Source organism: Anguilla rostrata, chromosome 14 (assembly GCF_018555375.3).
Source record: "Anguilla rostrata isolate EN2019 chromosome 14, ASM1855537v3, whole genome shotgun sequence".
NCBI classification, from domain to species: domain Eukaryota; kingdom Metazoa; phylum Chordata; class Actinopteri; order Anguilliformes; family Anguillidae; genus Anguilla; species Anguilla rostrata.
The window spans coordinates 18,970,496-18,994,038 of record NC_057946.1 but is presented as its reverse complement, the minus strand read 5'-3'; the positions used below and the strand labels follow the sequence as shown (position 1 = coordinate 18,994,038).

General features: G+C 40.6%; 1 protein-coding gene across 1 annotated transcript; it reads left to right on the top strand.

Moving 5' to 3' along the window:
* The first annotated feature begins 1,386 nt into the window (after positions 1–1,386).
* On the top strand, positions 1,387–23,264 carry LOC135239534 (endoplasmic reticulum metallopeptidase 1). The gene is made up of 15 exons (XM_064308240.1): positions 1,387–1,728; positions 3,665–3,969; positions 6,265–6,392; positions 7,089–7,194; positions 7,783–7,929; positions 8,525–8,617; positions 11,696–11,908; positions 12,470–12,690; positions 14,501–14,675; positions 15,036–15,226; positions 15,641–15,793; positions 16,015–16,217; positions 17,121–17,236; positions 17,705–17,868; positions 18,206–23,264. Exons 1-15 carry the CDS (start codon positions 1,457–1,459, stop codon positions 18,380–18,382), a joined length of 2,664 nt encoding a protein of 887 aa, XP_064164310.1. The 5' UTR covers positions 1,387–1,456; the 3' UTR covers positions 18,383–23,264.
* The last annotated feature ends 279 nt before the right edge of the window (positions 23,265–23,543 follow it).

The following is a 23,543-nucleotide window of genomic DNA, read 5'->3' as shown; positions in this document are numbered from 1 at the left end:
CCGTCTTCCTTCTGAAACCCTTATCATCCCTGCAAATGTAATTTAAAAAAAATAAGCAACTCCTTGTTTGAAAACAAGTTCAGTAATTGTTTTACAACACTATTTCTGTAATTGCCCACTTCAGTCCTAGCAATACTTGATATTTGCACATTTATCTTTGCTGGCAAATGCGTACTACCCCACAGAAAAATGCTGATTAGAAACAACCTCTCATCGTTTACCAGATGTAATATTACATTAATCCTGGATGGAATTTGTTTATTTTGGGAATGGTTACTGAATATTCCTTGGATAATTCCCATGACACTTAATTCATGCATTTAATAATCCATGATTTGCAATGTGGGATTTATTAACTACTGTTAGGTAAATCTGGCTGGAACTGTAATACCGTGGAATTGTCTGCAGGGGGTACAGTACTATTGGAATTAGCTGACATTTTGGGAATTACAGAAAAATGCATCTGCATGCAGTGAAGTAGAGGACAAAATTAATATACTGCATGCATGTACAATAATTTGTATACAATATACAATTGACTGTCATATAAATAATAAATTACCTGATGCATCATTCAGTATATTGAAAGCTGAAAGTAGACCTAAACTCATATTGATGCTCACATAGACATTAAGTTCCTTTACCGAAATACATGCTCATGGACTATTTCCTCAACATCTCAAAGATATGCAATTTAAAGTATTAACAAATATGGTTGTGGTTGCACTGCTGTATATAATGTAACTTTTCAAACTCAGTTCCTCATAGTATGCTGACAATTCTCATCCGTGTGAAATATTCTGTGGGGACACGAATGGATTCTCTTTTCTCTGACCTCTCTCAAGGTGCTTTTGGGTCACCTTTTTTCCATTTGCTTAGGCACATTGAATGAGTAACTACAGCCATTGCTCCATAAGATCTGCCCAACATATTGCGAATGTTCACTCAGGTAGTACATGAGACACATAGCAAACTCATTGGCTGACAAGCCACTGTCACCTTCTTTTCAAATAGAACTACAGTCACGAAGTTTACGAAGTAGTACATAGTGAAGTTGTGTATCGGATTTACATCTCGTTGGTAGTAGTCTCAATCAAATTGCATCCCACAGGAAAATATTTTGATAGAATATGAAATAAAATCACAGAAATAAGTGAATTTTCACAAATTTTCACAAAGCATAATAGTATTACACATATCATTGTGTGTAATAAAATGTGTCATCTTGGACCAAGGCTAATACATTCTGAACGCTCTGCAGTCGGCCGACTGGTTCTAGACCGCTGTGCACGTTTTCTTCCCTTGGACTTCACATCCCATCAGCATCTTCGCGAGACTTTACGTAACGTTTTGCTGGTTTTTCCTGTTAAAAACACTTCCTCAATGAAATTTGTCCCTCCGTATTATCCGTTCGGAATCTGTCCAATCAACGCCCGCTGGTGTACCAGCAGTAAAAATGGAGAGTGACACTACAATAAGGAGAATAAAACCCTACGGTACTCAAAATAATGTTTTTAAGCGAGATAAGGATGCCCTGGAACAGTGTGGAACCAACGGTTGTGGTGAAACGAAAAAGAAGCCTGAAGTCAGTTTGTACTTGCTGAACGAAGGAATCGGAGCATGTTTTGTTGCTGTATTCCTTCTTTTGCTGTGGGTACTGGTTCATCTGTCCCTGCAGCAGCTAGTGATAGGGAAATCCACCGGCGAGTTCAATGCAATAAGGGCAAGGTAAGCAGTGGGTTGTTATTTGGAAACATATTAGATGGTCATTTCTAGCGAGCTACCATAGTGAGAAAGAAGTGAAACAAACTTCTGATTAACGTTAGCAACGGATATATTTGTTATAGAGTTTGCTGGGATTTTGCTTTACAGCTAGCTGTAGCAAGCAGATGTCACTCTCAGGTGCATCGGTAGCTAGCTATCATAGCTAGACTAATAACTACCGTTATCAGTTGGTGAAGGGGAACTGACAGGTGACTCGTTTCGTTTGACAGCAGCATAACTTGCTTGGTATAATGTTTCACAATGTGAAATATCGGATATTTCAATAATGAAAAATCAATTAAATTTCTTGCTTAACTAGCTAACAGTTAACGGACTGCCTTTAACTAGGCGGAGTGCATACTCGTTGAATGAAAGTAACGCAGCTGGCTAGATCTAAGCTCTTTCAGTTGAGAACGGGAAGTGCTTAAACTTTGCTTCATGTGTGTCTTCATGAAATCTGAGTTGCAGTGGAAGCAGCTATCTAGTTAGCCAACTGTTTTGTCTAACGTTTGCTGCAGTTCGCTATGAAAAACATTAATTGAATGCTTGAATATCATATAAACGTTAACTTAACTGTTGTAGTTTATTAAAAAAAAAAAAAGCTTCGTTGAGAATTTTGATTATTGAATTATTGAATTGAGTTATTATTGAATTGCCACTGTCTATAATGCATGGTTGCTTTAAATTAACGAAAAATTGTGAGATCCCATAATTCAGAATTATATAGCTAGTCCGTGTTGTTGTCCTTTAAACTCAAAGAGTTCCAAAACCTACCATAAACCTATAGTATTCAACGCAGCTTGAAACAAATCTACTTATAACCATGCAAATCACCCGCTTGGGTTCAGAGCATCAGATTAAAGTTGTCGGTCGATTTGAAATACTTGAAATACTTGATTAGTGCACAATTTTTTATTTTATTTTTTTCTATTCCTGGTGAATGCTTTGACAATTTTATCTGTGCAAAATCCAGTGCTATGTAACAGGGTATGTAAAGAAAATAAAAATATGCAAGCGTTTGAAGTGAATCATTTCTTAAGGAAATGTAGTTCAGCCCAGAATGCAGGAAGTTAGCCTTTAATGGACACATGAGGCACATCGTAGGTGGAAACAATAGAACCAGGTTCTTTAATAATGCAGAAATGAAGTCATATTTGAAACCTGTCCCGCGGAGATAAGAAAAAAACATTTGTGGAAATAAAGATACCTAACCACACCCACTGTGGGAGTTCACTGAGGCTTCTTCTTTGATGGTGGACGTGGAGGTAAGGTCGTTCTCAATGTCACCCAGCCACAGTGTTGGTGTTGAGTGTCAGTTTTCTAGCGCGGTGTCGCATAACCTATTTTCACTAATATGGAATGATCCTATTGGAATAGCTGTACTCGGAAGCTCCTCTCAAGCGGAGAACTGAAGTCTTATTGGTGTTTTTTCGGCACGTTCATTGTTGACACTTAGGCATAGGCTAACAAATCTTCAGTCATGGAAACAGTGCTTTTGTGAATGTGGTGATAATTATATTGTCACAGGGGTAAGGAAAAAAATGCAGGGGGTGGACGAGGGGTGTGGCGCAGTCAGTAGGGCGGCTGACCCGTGAACCATATCCCTCCCGTGTGACTGGGGGCTCGATCCTGTGGTCATCAATCTGTTACCCTCTCAGCTTACTACATTTCTGAATAAAACAAAAAATAGATTAAAGGAGACTGGGCCTGCATGCTCTCCTTTAAAACAATGAAAAGTGTAGTAAGGAGCAAAGCAGGGACTGAGGAAATGCCATAAAATGAGGGGGCATATTCTGTTTTCCTACATGTCATAATTCACCTCCTTGCACTAATTTATTTAATTAATTCATTTGCCATGCTCCCAAGTTGAGGATTATGTCATTTTTTGTTGTTGTTGCAGAAAGCATCTAGAGAAGATCACCAGTGTTGGTCCCAGGCCTGTGGGAAGTGTGGAGAATGAGGTGCTTACAGTGAACTACCTGCTGGAACAGATCGAGCACATCAGAGCGGAGGCTGCCACCGGCCCGCACTCCATCTCTGTGGATGTGCAGCGGCCAACTGGCTCCTTCAGCATTGACTTCCTGGGCGGCTTCACCAGCTACTATGACAAGGTCACCAACATTGCTGTCAAGCTGGAGCCCAAGGCTGGGGCCAAACATCTCATGCTGGCTAACTGTCACTTTGACACCGTGGCTAACAGCCCAGGTAGGCCTTGAACGTCTGCTTGTGTTCTCAAAATGATTCATTGGCGGAATTTGTACTGTATTTGCTTGTTTTTCTGTGCGGTGAGCCATGCCAATGAAAACAAGGCCCTGTTTATTTTCAAGGCTGAAGAGGTTGTTTGTGAGGGCAAGGTCACGGAGGCCTTGCCCTATTTATTTATTTATTTATTTATTTATTTATTTATTTATTTATTTATCCATTTGTTGTCTATTATCACATTTGAACAGTTATGTGTGTGTTTGAACCATCACACAAATGTCCAAACCATATTTATTGTAAGATAACATAAAGCCAAGAAGGCTCAAAGTAGGTTTTCAAATTTACAGGTTTTCTTTTGCTATTTTTCTGCACAATAGATGACTACATGATTTGAGCAGTCTGAATCGAGCTAACTCCAGTACTGTTCAATGCAACCTGTAGGGTAAGAACTGTATTTTTATTAAGCAAAGAAAATATTAAATTAATGTGTAAGTGTTCTCCAAGCAGACACACCAGGAAACAGGCACACATAGCAGCCTCCCCTAAATCATTTGCTAGGATAGGTTTTTAAGTGGGTGCTTAAATGAGGAAATAAGTCATTTCAAATAGTAAGTAAACAGTACACATTTTACGTATCAAATTCAGAAAGAGGAAAAGAAACAAAATCTTTATAACAGGAACCACCTATACTGGAGTCTCGGTGGGTAAGGTATTTGAAATACTCACATTGTTTAAGTGGTACTGTAACACAATATAGCCTATGTCCCTTCTAATGGAATTTTGCTGGGAGAAGTCCCTGCAGTTCAGTCTGCAGAAACAACGTTAACCTGTTGGCTGTAAGCTCTGTGGTTGCAGCTGATTCATGGGAACACAAAGAGTGATCTGTTCACAATAATGGCTGTGGCTCAGCTTTCCAGCCTGGCTCTGCCCGAGCAAGCCCCCTTTACGACAGGCTCCCAGCCCACAATGCACTGCAGTGTGGCGGGAGTTGCCTTGCTCGCCCTTTGCATGTTCGCCCCACCCCCCGCTCATTCATCTACCCTGTTTTTGCACTTATCTGGCTTGAGCTTATCTCTAATAAGGAGGGATTCCTCATACTCAGTGCTTACTCAAGCAAACATGCTTTTTTTTGTCCTGAAGCATGTTAAATTAGTGCTGTTAAAATAAAGTTGATTTTATCTTTTATGTAGCCTACCAGAAAGTAACCTGTTGTCTGAAAACAATGGCAGTGACAGCTGTAAATAGGTTATTAAATTATTAGTTGTCTGCATGTTTATGAGGAGTTGGTTGTCAGAAATTCCTGCCCTGCAGCGAACAGAGAAAAGAAACCTGCTGGACGGGTAACTTTAGTTTAGCGCTCCGTATCCATACAAGGAGCTTTTATTCATCCAGTTAAATTGGTGGGGGGGGGGGGGGAGAAGAGAAGCTACATTTTAGATGATATTATTTTATTGTGGTGTTTTTGTGTGCTGTATTTTATCTTCAAACCTTCTGAGACAAACAACAATACTAGTTGAAACCAAAGAGTGTGCAATATATCTGCTTATTTTGTACTTAACTCTGAAAGAAACTAAAGCATGTTTGGAGACATAGCCTATGTACAATGCTAACTACTGTACCTGCACCATGTTTAGAAGGATCCTGTGACCTTGTTCTTGGGTTAACTGTTGTAACTTTTCTGTTGTACTAAGCATGCTAAATTTTTTAATTATGGCCATAGTTATTATTTTTATGAACTCCTTAAGAAGCATAGTGATGGGATACTGCACTTGTACGATTAAAACATTTTTAAGTTCCAGTTCTGTTATTTTTAGAGATCCCATTTCTCCTTTTGAAAACAGGTTGCGGAAATTGAAAAATTATTTATCTTTCTCCTGGAATTGTAATCTCCTAAGTCTGAAACGCAATATACCATCCTTTAAATTCACAACCCACTGGGGAAGAGAGCTCTAGGAACTAATATATAGTGAAATTTTTGTCAAGCTATGGATAATTCTTGTCCTTTTGCAGCGTGTAGCCGGAATTTTTATAGCTGCATATCCGCCTCAGTAAAATAGGGGCATCCATCAAATCCGAAGAAACAATACATTTTATGAGGTAATAGAGCATCAGGTTTAATGGAAACCATTACTGTGCTTTTGGTCTGGAGATGCTCTTGGCTGCTGTAGGAATCCTGGTGAGGCACCTGAGAAGGTGCTGGCCGCGCTGACGCTGTGATTGGCTGCTGTATGAGCACAGGTGAGGAACCTGAGAAGGTTCTGACTGTTGACGCTGTGATCCCCTGTCTCCTGTGCACAGGTGCGAGCGACGATGCGGTCAGCTGCGCCGTCATGCTGGAGGTGCTGCACTCCCTCGCCAACCTGTCCACGCCCCTGCGTCATGGCGTCCTCTTCCTCTTTAACGGCGCGGAGGAGAACGTCCTACAGGTGAGTGGCCCCAGATGGGCACGGAAAATCTTAGCCCAAACATACCTGTGGTTAACATGACCACAATGTACACATTTGAATATTCAAAACATCAGTTCAGATCTGGTAGGTATTTATGCTCTTAAGTGTTTAAAATTCTTGCTTTACAGCGAGTGCATTCGTAACAATAGGTTTATTCTCTGTGTCCCTAAGTAGGCTAGGTCTGGAATGCATTTTGTTGTAAACACTTTCTCCTGATTATGATATGGGTATGGGTGTTAAATTACAAGTAGGATGCAGGCACAGAAGCAATTACATATACGAATAGTCACCACTAAACTAAACTAAAAGCTAATCTCATACGCATCAGTACTTATTTACTTTGAAATTCAGTGAGATTTCCTCTAATAAATGAATGTATAGTATAGTATAGTATAGTATAAATAAATCTTTTTTTCATTTGAGGAGTTATCCGAGGAGTACATTTTTAAGTATCAGAGAAAAGTCTTTAAAAATTACAGCTCTGTCCCAGAACAACTTCAGAAAACGAATTGAACAAGCAGAGGTCAGCTTTCTGAATCCAGTAAATACTTTGCACGCGATTAGAATTTATTCCCACACCTTCCAGTTGGAACACGTATGTGGGAAGCGTTGTGCATGGACACTGACTGTTGGGCTGCTGCGTCTGTGCCTTTCTGTTCCGGTTGTTCCGGCCAGGCGAGTCACGGGTTCATCACGCAGCACCCTTGGGCATCACAAGTCCGAGCCTTCATCAACCTGGAGGCCGCAGGCGTTGGGGGCAAAGAGGTGGTGTTCCAGACAGGTATGCGCTGTGGTGATAGGCTGGAGTTTGTTCGGTCTTGTCAGCTACTCTGCATAGTTTCCACGGGAAACTTGGAGGAGTTGCATAATGTTGCTGCAGCAACTGAAGTGGGTGAAACAGTTACACAAGTGCAGGCCTGTGTTGCTTGGGCTTTTATTTACTCTGCCAATTTGGGAAAGTGTAAGCATCCATGGGTTCTCTTCCCAAACGTGTGCTGTTGCCAGCTGCCTCTTTTTACATTGCACAACAGTTAAGCTTGCATAGAACAGAGTTGGAGGAAGACTAACTGACTGAACCTTCACATATACTGGGCGATGCAGTCGGGAATTGCATGTTGCCCTGTAGAGCTACTGGCCACAGTGAAGACTGGCGTGATCTGGATTGGATCTGAAATTGTGGGGCTCGTCCATGCACCACAGTGTGGTGCCTTAACCGAATGAGCTATCCAGCAACGCCCGAACAATCATATGCATTTCAAAACATTTCTCCATGTTTTCTGAAAAAGTTTCAGCAACAGTTAAGTGCTAAAAAAGGTTGTGTACAAGGAATGGGCATTTTAACCTTTCTTTCCTTCTTCCATCTTCTCAGGACCTGAAAACCCCTGGTTAGTTCAGGCCTACGTGCACGCAGCCAAACACCCCTTCGCCTCTGTGGTTGGCCAGGAGGTCTTCCAGAGTGGAGTGATACCATCAGACACAGATTTCAGAATCTACAGGGACTTTGGGAATATCCCAGGTCGTCACATTTCTATTTTGTACTATTCTATTTTTCTAATTGTTTTATGGAACATCCAATAATGCTTTCTCTGGTAGTTACTGTTTCTCTGCATGTGTATATATTATACACTTAATTTTTTCATAGGTAGTATTTTGTATAATATTTTTAATAATGTGTTCTTGAAATTGCTTCTAAATTTTGTGTGAAGTAGTGTTTGGTATTGCCTCATGCCTGTATTTACTGTGGTCACCCAAGCCGTGATCATTGTCTGGGTGTCTAATGATTTGTGATATTGTGGTATTTTTTTTAAATTTAAGTTTCCTCTCCAAGTTTATATACACTAGAACTAGACTAGTCTGTTGACTTCATTGCATACATTATAAAGTATTATTTGAGCTGAGTTCTTGAATAAAAGCCTATCTATAATTGAAGGAGAGCTGCAATAAAATTGAGAAAAGGAGCTCATCTTGCCCACACAACTCACTCACTACAAATCACGTGCTCTGATATTTTCTGCATCCTTCCATCTCTGTCTCTGTCTTTCTCTCTCTCCTCTGCTGTTCCATCCTCTCCCTTTCCCTCGGCCTGACCCTGGTGTGATCTTTCTGTGCAGGTATCGATTTGGCCTTCATTGAAAATGGATTCATTTACCACACAAAGTACGATACCCCGGATAGAATCCTCACCGATTCGATTCAGCGAGCTGGTGAGTTGAGTCTGGCAGAATGTTGTGGTGTGCTGCTGTCTGTAACGCAATGCTGATATCCGGGGAAATCAGTGGGGTGTTATCTCTCTTACGTTTCAATCATCCACCCCCAAAGGGTTGATAGAGCCTCTATTTCAAACCACAAATCAAACAATTAGCCTGTTAATGGAGGCAAACATGTCAGCTACTCTTTCAGCTACTGCTTAATGAATGAATGGGAGCGTAACTTTATATGCAATTGCTTAGCCTTCAGAAATTAATTGGGTGCATTGAACAAATGACAGGGCCTTAATACACATTGGACTGCACAGCGTAGTGTATTAGACAATGCAGCAGTTAAAATGTCTATCAAGGACATGTAAAAGTTTTTTGTTATTTGTGAAGGTGGACAATACTGATTTACAATTAGCAACCTTTTTTAGCAGAATTAGTAGAATGAGTCTCCAGGGTTCTGTATGCCTTATTTCATGCATGGGAAATGTTTTGGAACATTCTTCACATGCTTCTTAAATGATTCAAGTAATTTTAGGTTATTCACTTTTTCAATTAGTATATTTGCACTGACCAATGCCTCTATTAAATAATTTAAACCTTACTGCTCTCTTTTTCTTTTGGACACCCCCCCCCCCCGCCCATTTTTTGTGCCTTTCAGTATTGTATAGTCTGTTGCATATTCATATAAAGTTTATTATATGAATTATAATGATTGTATAATTAGTCCAGTGTCTGTGCGGATTGTCAAACGCTGTCTAACCTCGATCGTCTACAGTCATCTGGAGCACAACTGCTGAAATTCAGGTTGACAGTCGAGGTGGTCACACCTTTAATAGTTTCTCTGGGCCCTAGGTGTAATATATTTTTGCAAAGCCTAAAACACAACAACAAAGAAAGGTCACTTAAGGTTTCTGACTATACCCAAATGTTTATGAGTGGGATTGCAGTCAGGGGTTAAGTGAAAGTTACGCTTATCTGGCTGGAGCTGAGGAGAGTAATGTCACTGTGTCATGGAGCGCTGGGCTGGAACCGCCACGGTTTATTTGCTAAAATGTTCGTGTCTGGGCAGTGGCACGGTGTTTTAAGGTGACCGGAGAAATGCAGTCTGATTTTATGGGTCTGTGATAGTAGCCGAATGTGTGGAGAATCACAGCAGTATCCAGGGACTGTCCTTTCACAAATAATCTGCTAATAACACCTCCATGCAATCTCTTATGAGAGAACCTGTCCAATAACAAACACACAATTCAGACATATGCATCTCTCTCAAAATTGAACATAACCTCAAATAACAATCACTCAGTCCCTCAATTATCTCACTAGCTTTTTAGACTGACTAGTCATCCTTCAGTGCAATAGAATCTGAGAACAGTTTTTGAGAAGACACAAGGCAGGAACAGAATTGCCCAACAGAAAATGCACTCCAATGTGGCAATGGGAAGCAGTTTTGAACGAGTAGAAGTCTTAATATCGTTGAAGGTCTCTATGGCATAGCACACAAAAATATAAGAATAAAACCATGAAACATTTTTAGATGATTGTATACTGGAAATATGTCTGTAGTGGTACAAAATTAATATTCTCAATATGAAACCTTTTGTAAAATTGTCAAACAGCATTTGAAAAAATAATTTGCTTAGTAACGTTTTACATAGCCATTTTACAGCATATTGTTGTTGGCCAGCTAGCTAAGCTAGCATGATTAACATCATTGCTGTCTGTTCAGTGTAAATACATTTTTACCTATATGGTTCTGTCACCCACAGGCTTACATAAAAGCCAGACATGTCCATTGTGCGTGCCCTAGATAAAGAGGGATACGCATATTAATAAATAAGTTATTTTCAGCCCTGAAGCACTATAAGGAAATTCCATTCAAACATAAATCACTCTACTTGCAGTAGTGTTACGGTAGGCAGGCAGATGCCTTTTGGGTTCTTTCAACATTCAGACTTTGTGCTTAGATTTGAATTTCTGAATTTCTGTAATTTATCGTTAGTTGTGTGGCAAGTGTGCAAGAAGTCCAAGCCAAATAAAGATTCACTGGAAATATGGTATTCAAATCTGCCCACTGCCCCATATGAAAATTTCCTGGGACAGAGTAGAGTATAACTACACAAATACCTACACCTCAAAAACAAACTTATTAAAAATAGCTCATGTTTAACACTCTGTGACACTGAATTGTGAATGCTGAATAAGGAAATTAAGCAGGAAAAGAATACTTCAAACTTAAAATTTAAAGTTAATGAATCATGCATTTCCTGGACTTGCGTAACTAGTGCTTAGATATGCATCTGTGAGCACAGTTAAAGCTGCTTCAGTAAAGTAATTTTACTAAACCTCTGAGCTAACATGGGCCAGCATGATCATAAGATCACAGAAAACCATCATGAACCTCACCTGGGTCAGCTTGGTCTCAATTTTCCAGTGGAAACAGGGTATTTAGGTTTAATGTTCCTACTGTGCCACGTGCACTGCTACTGGGCCTTAGCTTAACAGTAGGAATGAAGGAAATCCGAGATTCAAGAGTCTCTTGGCTGTTAAGCCTTAGAGAAGAAGCCCAAAGAGCAGGCGACAGCTTTGTTTGCATAAAGTGAACAAAATGAATGGAAACAATAAAACAAACAGAACAATCAGGCTTTATGCAGTTAGTCAACAGACGTCATTGTGCTTGAGTTTGCTTTGAGGAGAAGAGGGAGACTGCATAATGCAGTCCTAAATGCCACATAGCTGGTCCGATGGGTCCAGTATTTTGCGTATATGTATATCCATATCGGGTGATGTGTGGGAATTCCAGCTCTTTTTTATACATAGTCCCCAGTGTGTACAGTATGTGTGTGTGTGTGTGTGTGTGTGTGTGTGAATGTATATAGTAGTAGGCCATTACTGTATACATTACAGAGCTGTTCATATTTAAATATTTAAGTCATCTAAATATAGTAAGTGCAGCAATATTTACTCCCATATAAAGTAAAAGGCTAAAAGTGTCCTGTGATATTGGACTGTAATGAAGAAGAAACAAAGCCTTGCAAAATTCAGTCATATTGACCTTTCAGCTTGTTTGCATTTTGGCCCTTTCAGGTGACAATATCCTGGCTGTCCTGAAGCACCTTGCCATGTCAGAAAAGCTGGCTGATTCCTCGGAGTATCGCCATGGCAACATGGTGTTTTTCGACCTGCTGGGTGTCTTTGTGGTGGCCTACCCAGCTCGTGTCGGCACCATCATCAACTGCATGGCAGCCATGGCAACCTTTTTCTTCCTGGGAAAGAAATGCACTCTGCCTAGCAATGGGGGTAGGTAAACAAAGAGTGCAACATGATTCAGCTTTGGTATTGTACTGGAAGGCATAACAGCACACACCCCTTGTTACCTTGGCTTGAGATGTTTGGTGGGAAGTGAATATGAAAAGGAAAAAAAATCAGTTTCCTGTTTGCTTTGCTTTAGTCAAAGCTTGAGTCCAGCCTCCTGGCCAATGAACTTAATGCCCCTTGTGGAATGGGTGTTATTGATGTTTCTGAAGCTTCTGGTCCCCATTTAGAGATACAGTGAGTTTCATAATGTTTGGGACAAAGACTTTTTCAGGGCTTAAATAAAAGTGGAGAATGTGCACTTTAATCACATGTGAATTGTTTGATTACAAATCATTTAAAATTGAAAATTGTAGAGTAGAGCCAAATCAAGAAGAAAAAAAAATGTCTTTGTCCGAAGCAATATGTAGCTCACTTTATCAACCTCAGATTTAGGTTAGAAAGTAGTCATTCTTAGTTTATGAAGCTTTGTAGTCTCAAGTCAATTGAGTCCCAAGACAACATTGTTTATTTTGATTAAGCATTGCTGCCTCTGCTGTGTTACAGGGGGCCGGTATGTGCGTGAGCTGGCTTGTGCCGCTGGAGTGGTGATCATAAGCTGGATCGTCACCCTGCTGTCTGTTCTCATTGTGGCTGTGCTGGTCTCCCTCCTGGGCCAGTCCATGTTCTGGTACAACCACTTCTACATGTCCATCTGCCTCTATGGTGCGGCTTCCACCGGCAAGATGGTCCTCATCCACACACTGGCTAAGAATCTCTACTATGGGGTGAGCAGCCCTCTGCGGTCTCCATTTCCCCTCTGCTAACTCTGCTACCTCCACTATCTCCGATAACTCCGCTATGTCCGCTAACTCTGCTATCTCCACTATCTCCGATATCTCCGCTATGTCCGCTAACTCTGCTACCTCCACTATCTCCGATATCTCCGCTATGTCCGCTATCTTAGCTATCTCCGATGTCTCATACATCTAAATAGGACAAGAGAAGTTCTGCTATTTATTGACTACTAATCGTTGTTTTGAAATTCATGAAAAGCATAAATGTTATGTTACCGTGCAACCACACTTTTATTCCTGACTTTAGTGAAATAGAAATACAGTTAATTAGAAATGATTTATCACTACAGCATATTAAGTCTCAATTTCTGGCATGTCCCTCTTACAAAATTAAACAAACTTTCTGTTGGTATATATGCAGAAACACGAAGAGTTAACTGATAACTGCAAGTGAAATCTTAACAACCCTGTTCCAGTAAAAATATAGATTAATTGATAAGGGCAGCCACCTGAGCCTGCTTTGAGAGTTCATGTAGAGCACTCTGACTTGTTGCAAGAGATCAAGTATCCATTCACTTCTATCTTACTGAAGAGGGGATTCTGATATTCATAGTAGTCAATAAAACTTGTCAGAGCTAGTAAAATTTAAGAAATGGACGCAACTTCTCTGCCCCTGAGGTGTTTTTCTGTACTTAAATGAATTAATTCATTTAAAGAGTGACTGGCATTTAGAACATTAATACGTAACAACCTTTCTCACTTGAATGAGTTATTTTTTGGGATGTATTTTGTGGAAGTTTGTTTTTCTTTCCTGGCCTGAATTGAAGTGCTGCTGTGGCCACTCTGGCCCAGCACATCTGTGCTTCTCTGCTGTGGATATTTATAGCACAGTACCCATTATACATATTCATTCATTTTGCAAACTCAGCACTGTGGCTGGCTTCTGAATCCCCACTTAGGTTTAGTGTCTAGGTGGTCTAGACAATTCATGTACAAATGACAAGATCATTGTTTTTTTGAGCATACTTGAAAATCAATCGGCCTATGTCAAAAAAATAAAAAATTTAAATTTAAAATCTGGCGGCAGTGAATGAAACTGCTTTTTACACCATGATAGTTTGAATTTGCAGACATTTTTGGATTTATTTTTGTCTTGCAATGGTGTGATCGCCTATAATTTTAGAATTCAAACAGATGCACAGATTGAGAAATATTAATAAACATTACGGTTGAGCTGTATTTGTATTTCTGAAGCAGAACAATTGGATAATATTTGATGGAAGGAGCTATAGTATATGACTAGTGTCGCAGTTTAAACTTGCATAAGCAAATGCAGCTCACAGTCTCTTCCCGCACTGATTCAGTCAGTGCGTATAAGGGTGCTTTGTTCTCAGCACACATTTGCAGATGAACTGCCCGCAGTGTGCTGAGGTGTGCTGAGGTGTGCTGAGGTGTACTGAGGTGTGCTGAGGTGTGCAGGTGTATGAGGTGTGCTGAGGTGTGCTGAGGTGTGCTGAGGTGTGCTGAGGTGTGCTGAGGTGTGCTGAGGTGTGCTGAGGTGTGCAGGTGTGCTGAGGTGTGCTGAGGTGTACTGAGGTGTACTGAGGTGTGCTGAGGTGTGCGAGTGTGCTGAGGTACTGGGTGGCTGAGTGTGCTGAGGTGTGCTGAGGTGTGCTGAGGTGTACTGAGGTGTGCTGAGGTGTGCTGAGGTGTGCTGAGGTGTACTGAGGTGTGCTGAGGTGTGCAGGTGTGCTCAGCTGTGCTCAGATGTGTTAACGTGTGCTTGTGCTCTCTCACGCAGAGCGTGCGGAGGCTGGAGCTGGGCGATCTCTTCTTTGACGTGAGCCTCCTGCTGTGGTGCTGTGCCCTGGTCTACCTCACCCAGCTGGGCCTGTGTTCGGCCTACGTCCCCATGCTGATGGTGGCCTTCCCACTGGCCACCAAGCTTCTCCTGACCCCCAAGTTCAAGCAGAGAGGTGATTTAACATGCCGCCGGGGGGGCGCTCACGCGCTCTCTTTCTCTCTGTCTTCCCCGCTCTTCCATCTCTATTACTCTTCTGTTCCCTTGCCGTGTTCTTTCTTATAAAAAGGTAGGTTTTCTTTTTCTCTTGACGTATCTTTCTGTTTGAATCTGCATTTTTTCATTTGAACTTGAAGGAAAAGGTTTTCTCTGGTGTGCTTCAAATTCACAGACTCGTGTCTCCCACAGAGTAAACTGACGAGGCCACTTTAACGAGTGTTGTGGTCTTAAGCTAGGCTATTGCTGTCATTACTCTCGTTTTAATCACAGTCAGCTGACCTGACAGTGTCTCTGGTTTTTGGGTTTTCCTCACAAGGTGCGACTGTGACATACTCTGCCCTGTACCTGCTGGGCCTGGCGCTGCCCTACGTCCACTTCATGTTCCTCATCTGGGTGGTGTTTGAGATCTTCACGCCCATTCTGGGGCGCAGTGGCACTGAGATCCCCCCAGACCTGGTGCTGGCCTCCCTCGTCACCCTGGGCACCATCTTCCTCTCTTCTTTCTTTGTGTGTACATCGCTCCTCTTCACAGCATGATGGTCCTTCAGAACATTTCTGTCTCAGATCATAAATAAGGGTTTTTCCTTGATGTGTCCTCCTCAAAGTATCCTAAGAGGGTTTTTCTGAAAAAGAAATATCAGTAATTACTTTTAGAATTATAATTTCATTTATACGTTTACTTAAGAGTTGTAAACTGATTTCTGGAAAAAAGTTGAAAAAGTATGTAATAATTAAGCCAAAGGAAATTGCTGAGTAGGACATACTGAGCACTGGCAGAGAAGTCAGTGTCACCACTTTGATATATCCAACCAAGCACTTTAAATGGGTTTTACTTTCTCAGAATGTGGACATAAAGATACAGAGATGATGCCGGACATACAGGGATGTTTTGCTGAGACCTGCTTTCTCCCTCTCTCTCAGCTCCACTTTATCTACTTGGCCAAGAGCACTAAGTGGATTTTGACAGGCCTTGGCACGCTCTTTGCTGTGGCCTTCATACTGGTCTCCTGTGGCCTGTTCTTCCCCTATACGGCCGACCCAGCCAGCCCGCGACCTAAGCGGGTTTTCCTGCAGGTACAGCAGTCTGTCAAGGAATATCACTGTCAAGTGCCTCTGAAATTCACATCTGCTGTTCATTTTAGCAGTTCACGTGCACCGATTTTATGCTGCAAAAAATGACCTAGTTTAGCCCTTTGCAGTGACCCTTGTAATGTTACTCAAGCCAGGTTGAGACGAAAGGGCAGTAGAGATTAGTGGGGGTTGAAGTTTTAGTCGAGTTGAAATCTCCCCTCTAGCACACCACACGCACGTTCCATGGCCTGGATGGGGAGGTGGAAAGGAGGGACTCTGGCCTGTGGATCAATAGCTTTGACTACACTGGAATGCGCTATATCACTCCGCACGTTCCGGAAATCAACGAGACGATCCGGACCAAATGCCAGGAGGACCTCCCCTTCTGCGGTTTCCCCTGGTTCCTGCCTGTAAAGTTCCTGGTCAAGTAAGTGTGGGGGCTGGGGAAAGGTAGCAGGTAGACCAGAGAAAAGCTGTGCTTTTCAGCCAACCAGTGGCCACAGTGCTGAGTTAATGACCAACTAATAATAATGAATCCTTCAACTTCCCATTGGATTCAGCACTCAATTTCCCCTGCAATTTAAAGGGCAGTTCACCCAAAAATGAAATTAAGGTATGGTACACTTACCCAGAGTACTGTCTACCCATCCAGTTTAGCTGAGATTTGTTTTCTTCATATCTGCTGCAGCTCACCCTGGTACAACAGACCTCAGTAAAGCCATATTTTTCTGGCAGTTTACATTTGAAAAACTCAGCAGAAATGTCTCTTTCCAAATGTAATGGGTTTGTGTAGCCTACAGAAAGACCTGTTGCCACGCAGCTTACAGTTAGCCTACCACACCAGTAGGGTTGCCAGATGCCTGGTTTTTCACTGTAATGTCCAGTTTTCAGAGTATGTATACAGGTCGGTTTGTGGTCCTGACCGGACAATATAATGCCCGGCCTGAGTTTGTAATGAATTTGCGTGTCAACCACCCCTCAGTCTGTGATCTGTTCCGATAGCAACCACCACCCCCACCTTACTGCGAAAGGTTCTGATAACAGCAGACAGTGAAGCAGTGTCAATGGACTTTGGTTCTCTTTTCAGTTACTGTAGGGGTTAGAGTTGGTTGTACTGAGAAGTCTTGAAATGTGGGTCTGGAAGAGTCTGAAATTTTAAAATGTAAAATGTATAGGAACCCTGTAGTAGTCATGGCATCATGACCAGTTTACAGACCTTTTATGAAGTCAGGTTTGTGTGTATTTTATACCATAGGCTGTTACCTTTGTCCGATTTGTGTATTGTGATGTGTATTATAAAATATACGATCTGGCCTATGTGTTTCTCCAGGAAAAACTGGTACCTTCCTGTCCCTGAGGTGACCCCAAAGTCACCTATAGAATTCAAACTACTTTCAAAACAAGAGACTGACTGGGGCACGACAAAGCTGACCTTTGAAGTGAAAGGTAAGAGGCCCTGTGTAGGAGCCCTGTCTGCTGAGTGTCTGTTTGCGTAACTGCCCGTCTGCAAGCATTCAGTTTACAATTCTTCTCCTATGGCATGAGGCTGCACTAACATTGTTTTCATTAAACTAAATGTTTCCATGCTCTGTATGTACCTGCTGACATAGACGCCCTCTGCTGGGTAAAACTCGGCCAGCAATGAAACAATGTCAGTAATACAGGCCGTCATGCAGTAGGGAAATGTAATGTGGTGGCAGTGTGGAGGACTCCAATGACCAGAATGAAAACCGATTGTGTTTTTGTTTTTGGCTGACAAAAATACGTTGCGGTTGTGGATAGCATGTAAGAGCTAGTCCACTGCTGCTGATGTTCACTGTGTCTTTATAATGGGCCTTGTTTGAAGACTCAGGGCTGGTGTAGGGTGGCACTGACGCCCGCGTTTCCCCCTGTGCCCTGACCACCTCCCCGCAGGGCCTAGCCACATGTCACTCTACCTCATGCCTCACCCCGGAGCTGTCCTCTCCAGCTGGTCCTTTGGGGACGGGACACCAAAGTTCGATCTCAGCGGGGAGTACTTCATATTCTACTCCCATGGCCTTGAATCTCCTGCATGGAATTTCTGGTTTGAAATTCAGGTATTTACGCTTTTTAAAATGATCTTTTGTTTTGAATGGCGATTAATTTCTTACTGGTCTGTCTGTGTAATATAGGGACCATACAACTTTTTAAAATTGATTTCTTTAATCTGCTCCTGCTCCTAAATATTAATGATGTTTAATAATATTCTAGAATTGGATATAGTTCTCCCTGTTATTAATCAGGATCTATTAATGATCTTTTGCCAGTCATTTAAAATGTTGGTTTGAGAGTTTGAAGATAGGTGATATGACATGTCTTCTGCGTGTGTGTGTGTGTGTGTGTGTGTGTTATTGGCTCTGCTTATGTTTTTGTGTTTGTATTTTGGTGGCTCAGCCTCCTAAAACTCCAGACCCTTCGGGGCCCGAGGGGATGATCTCGGTGGCCATCGCGTCCCACTACTTTTTTGGAGAGGATCAGAAGACCCCTCAGTTGAATGAGATGCTGCAGAGGTTCCCTGAGTGGGCCTTCCCCTCATCCTGGGTCAGCACCTACCACATGTACCGATACTGAGGGGCCAGAACAGCCCCGTCCTCCTCTTCCTCCACCCTGCACTCACATGCAGACGTTTGGTGTGTCGGCTCACCTCAAGAGACCCCCTCTGTCACTGTGTCAATAAGCTAGCAACAATGGAGCCACTTCAAAGCCAAACCAGAACCAAGCCTCGTTATTTATGGCTAACCTTCCGACAGTGTCACGTTCAACCTGCTTTGCGTTCTTTTTTTAAAATCCCCTCCTCTCGGTGATTACGTATGGGGTGCTGTTGCATGTCTTTGTTAATCTCAAAGTCAATGTGCGCTAGGTTCAAGAGTAGTCATTTACTGTATTCTTTTTTTTTTGCAGCAAGGCCAAGGTTAATAGCTTGAACAGGAGAGGTGATACATTAATACTGTTCCTAAGCTTCTGCAGCCTTTCCTGGGTTTTACTCAGTGTCCATTCTGCCAGATAGCAGGACTAAAGTGCTTTATTTGCCGCAATAGGCCTGAGCACGATGCCTGAACAGTTCTCGCTACATCGCAATGATCTTTTCTTGTTTCTTTAACAAATTTATAATGATGGTTTTCATGGAAAAAAAGAAATGCAATCCATTTTTAATTTTTATTATCTTTTTTTATTGAATGTGGTTTGTAAATATTGAACTCTGAATACTATGAAGTTATAACAAGGCAGTAGCCGGAGGCTGTTTTTTTTTTGTCAAGCATAAAATAGTATGGTTGGGCAGAAGGGGCATTATGGTTAGGTTTGCTTTGGTGCTTGTCTGCAAAGTATGTTGAAGACTACTGTAAGTAAGGAACTGGTTATAATTTGAATTGTGTATAGGTTTTATATGGTTTTATATCCCGGTATGTACATCCATTTTTGAGTATTCCACACCACCTCTTGTAAGCCTTGAATGCTACATCACTCCTCCACCTGATGTAACGCAGTCTAACGAACAGCTTCAGCTTTCCGTCAGAATTCAGATAAAATATGTCAGTTTTCTCATAGATGGCGTTGCGATAAATGAAACACGAGAGAATCATGTAGAAATGCATGTCTTCTGAGTGGTTGATGCATGATGATGATGATGATTTCACTGTGAAAAGTAAGCCTTGGCCTTTCTTCAAGTCATTTTACTTGAAATATTTTTTCACTTACTGTTTCATTGTAGGTTTGCTTTAGCCCAAAATAGTAACATTTACCATATGATACAATATGCAGTCATTTCAGTCTGCATCTAAGATGTTAAAATTAATTCGCTGATCAGGAAATAAGTTCATATAAAATGTATTCCAGCAAACATTTTACATGATATGGACCAGAAAAAATGGTTTCATAATTTTTATAGTAATTTAAATAAACGGAACACAAAATGTTTAAAAATAAAAAATGCCAATTAATTTTTTTGAAATTAGAACTTTGCGTAGAATCATCTGCTGTGATTGGTCTGGTCAATGCGTGCAATGATTTCTGCTAGGTCAACAATATTGTGCCTATGCCTGGCAGTAGTGTGGCCAGACGTGAGCATATCACCACCATGCACAAACTGCACACAACTCAGAATAAATTTCTCCACATAATTCTCAGTGTGTTTAAGTAATAAACCCTTTTTTAAGGATTTGGATGTCTTCCTTTACTGTAGTGTAGCAGCATCAGACTCTCAGCTAACAGGATGCTCTTCCGAATGTTCAATAATGCACATTAGTACTTGATTTATGTGCTAAAAATTAATAGCATTTTTTTTAACAAGACTACTCCTTTTAATTGCCCAAGTTAAGATAGATTTGTGAATAATCAATGGGCTGTGATACAGGGTTGATTTAACTTTGAAAACTATGGAAATCACAAGACGCTAGCCGGTTAATCTGTATGGAAATACATGGAATACGTATTAGAAAGTTTTCACCACCCTCTACTGCATACAGTTGAAAATGTTTTTTGCCATTGCTGTAGATTATTGCCTGTTTGAGCCTGTGGTGTTCCCTCATGAGAGGGGGAAAGGAGGGAGGGGTATTTTGAACTGAATCAGGACAGTACATCGTCTGCTTAGTTTTGTAGGTTTCAGCTTTGCGTATTTTTCTCCTAAGGCCTGGAGCCGTTCCTCTCTGTGGGGACTGTGTGTGCCTCGTTCTGATTTTTGGCTATGTATGTGTGCATGTGTGTATGCATGCACTCATGTCTGTGATCCACAGACAGGTCAGGTGTTAAGTGTAAGTTTGGAGGTCTCTTGATGGATGAGTTATGTCCAACTCCTGAATGCAGTCGAGGGAGAGGATTAGAGAAGGAAGCCTATGTTGTTATGCCTTTTGAGTTAGTGCTTTAGTATGCTATGGTAAAATTACCACCCTTCTGTCTGATCTCTACAGTGGTATAGCAAAGTTGATTCCTACAATGAGTACAAATCTACAACTATGTTGTTTTTGGAGTAGACTCATCTTGAGGAATTTGGAATAGGCTCATTCTTGTCTCAGTTTTCAAAAGTGCACCACTTTAATTTGCACTTGACTAGTCCATACACTTGGTGGCACCTTCCTGCTGGCCAAAATATGAAAACGTAGAGCCTTTATGTTTGAATTGGATGCCGAAGAATTACTTGCTTAATTTTGTCTTCCTCTTCCGGTAGCTCAGTGACCACTTTGTGTTATACTTCACTGTGAACTGAATTCAGTCATAAATATGTGCACATAGCTTTAACCGTTACAGATATTTGCTTCTAAACTAATTGTTTATGTAGGAAGATCTACTCTTGAATAGTTTTTTTCATGTCCCTCCACCTTGAGTAATATACTGTACTGTATGGCAGGTGTGCAGCACAAAATGGCTGCCATTATCCCTTATTTTAATTGCAACATTGATATCTAAACTATGCAATTGATCTCTTTCGCGTTGGCCTCTTGGTACATAGATAATAGTGGCAACATACTGATACGACAGGAAACGTGTAAATATTTGAGACATTGCCTGCTACTTTTTAGGAGTACAAGTGAGTTGATTTCATGCCTTTCACTTAATTCAGCAGCATGTGAATTCAGGATAACAGGTACTTCCCTTTGAAGAAAAGAATCAAAAAAAAAAAAAAAAAACGCAGGTCACATAATCCTTGCTTTTATCTAGCAGTGTGTTTCATTGGATTTCCTCAGCTAGCTTGCTAGCTAATATTAAGCTATGAATACTGTAGTAGCAATAGCAATATCTTTATATGAAGATGACGTTTGGTCTTCCTGTGACTAGAACTGGGCAAAAGAGGTTGAGAGGTTAAGGTTAAGGACAGAGATATACATAGACCTGATGTTGGAAAAACTATTTTCTTAAATGCCAGTAAGGTTTAACTTGTCTTCTGGCTATGTGTACTTATAAATGTATTTATGGTGAGAGAAAATACTGGACTGTACAGCAACATTTTGTAAACTGCAGAATAGAATCAGGTTTAAATCTCTATTTTTTTCATATCCATTGCTGCACATTGCAATGACACACTCATTGTCCTTTTGTAAGTATGCATGTGTAGTGTAAAAACACAAGAAAACAAGGATACGATAAAACTGGATTTTTGGCACATATGACATTACCTATATGCTTTAGCATAGGTGCACAATATAATGAGACATTGAAGGGGGTCTCGCTGCTTAGATGTTCTGTATAAATATTGATATCTATTATTATATCTCTTAGTCAATAGAACCTTCCCTAATTAAAGAAAAAAAAATTCAAAGTAGAATTTTGAAGTAATAAACACCAAGAGTGATGTTCATAAATACCCAGGTTAATTTACATGTATAAATTAAAGAAATATGTTTTATTATTGCTCTCCTTGACTTGTTTGGCCAATTCAATCGATAGGAGTTTTTAAATACTCTTCAGTTTAGGAGACAATAATTACACTGAAACAATATATGTAATAACTGTATTACTAGAATGAATGCATTGACTTGTAGCTACAAGTTAGCAGTTGATGTCATTAAAACATTTCCTCCATTACTGAAACACCATGTAAATGAAGGAATAATGACCAGTTGTTTTAAATGTGTAGGTCTGGGATTAAAACTCTGCAGTACACGCACTGTAGATGATTGTAAAACGTGGCTTGGGTGGTTGGTGGGAGATTGTATTGCCGCTTTCAGGTCTTAATGCTGTGAAATGCATTTTCTCTTGTGGGCATTTCTCATAAAAAATAAAAAAAATCATAGTTTATGTTTTTTGAGTGAAATGCACATCCACTGCTTTTCTTGTTTATCAGTCCCCATTTTAAGAGGGCCCTTAAATTCTTGTCAGTAGAAAGCATAATTCGGTCCTTAGAACAGCACAAAATATTTCTCAGCAAAGGTGACTGGCAACATACTGTTGTCACTGCAGGGTTTCAATTATAATTGGAAGTATAATCCAGTGTTTATAATGTGGCACAATTTGTATTACCAAAAAATTTAAGAAAATTAAAATGCCAGTGTTGAAGAGGTCACTTAAATATCCATTTCAATGAAAATCAGTGTTTTCCTCTATTAGGCCTTTCCTGGCATACTCAAATGTGAATTTTCAATTCCTTAGCCAAAATTTTGATTCTGGATATTTTAAGTTCAATTATTAGATCACTATATATATACACACACACTGTATTGGCAATTGTAACTATAAAAGTCATTAATTTTAATCTGAGGCCTCTAATTTTAGAGAAAGTTAAAAGCATAAGAAAATTTTGAACTGTATTAGAAATGCCTAATGTCTTAATCTACAGATGTCTTTCAATTTCCAGTTGTACATTGTTTCCACATGTTCACGTGTTGCTTTTTCCATTGTGTTCAAATGTGCAATGCCTTTCTCTTTCATCTTTTCAATCATACACTTGTGCCCTTATTTATTGTTCTCACTGTATTACAGTGTTGTTTGCAACATTAAATAAAATTCAGTTTTGTAAGAGAGATTTCAAATAATTCTCACATTATTTATTGTAATTCTTTTGGAACATTTTATGTAACCGCTGTCTTTTGGTCATTGCATTGTTCAGGGTCTGGCCTCTGGCCATAAATGCTACAGCATCTGAAGACAGGCTTGTAGTGCTGTATATCTCTGCAAAATATGCCTTACAAGGTGGACTGTGTGTCACTGGACATAAACTGTACTTCATTCTGTAGATGAGACACATTTTCAGAAAACAAATTTGTCAGATTTGCCATATACCAACAGAAAGAACTTCCATTCA

Bases quoted from the DNA above. Each gene is read 5' to 3' on its own strand.
- LOC135239534 (XM_064308240.1), top strand. From the start codon at position 1,457: ATGGAGAGTGACACTACAATAAGGAGAATAAAACCCTACGGTACTCAA. The intron at 1,729-3,664 runs GTAAGCAGTGGG...TTGTTGTTGCAG, and splicing joins TTCAATGCAATAAGGGCAAG to AAAGCATCTAGAGAAGATCA. The intron at 7,195-7,782 runs GTATGCGCTGTG...CCATCTTCTCAG, and splicing joins AGAGGTGGTGTTCCAGACAG to GACCTGAAAACCCCTGGTTA.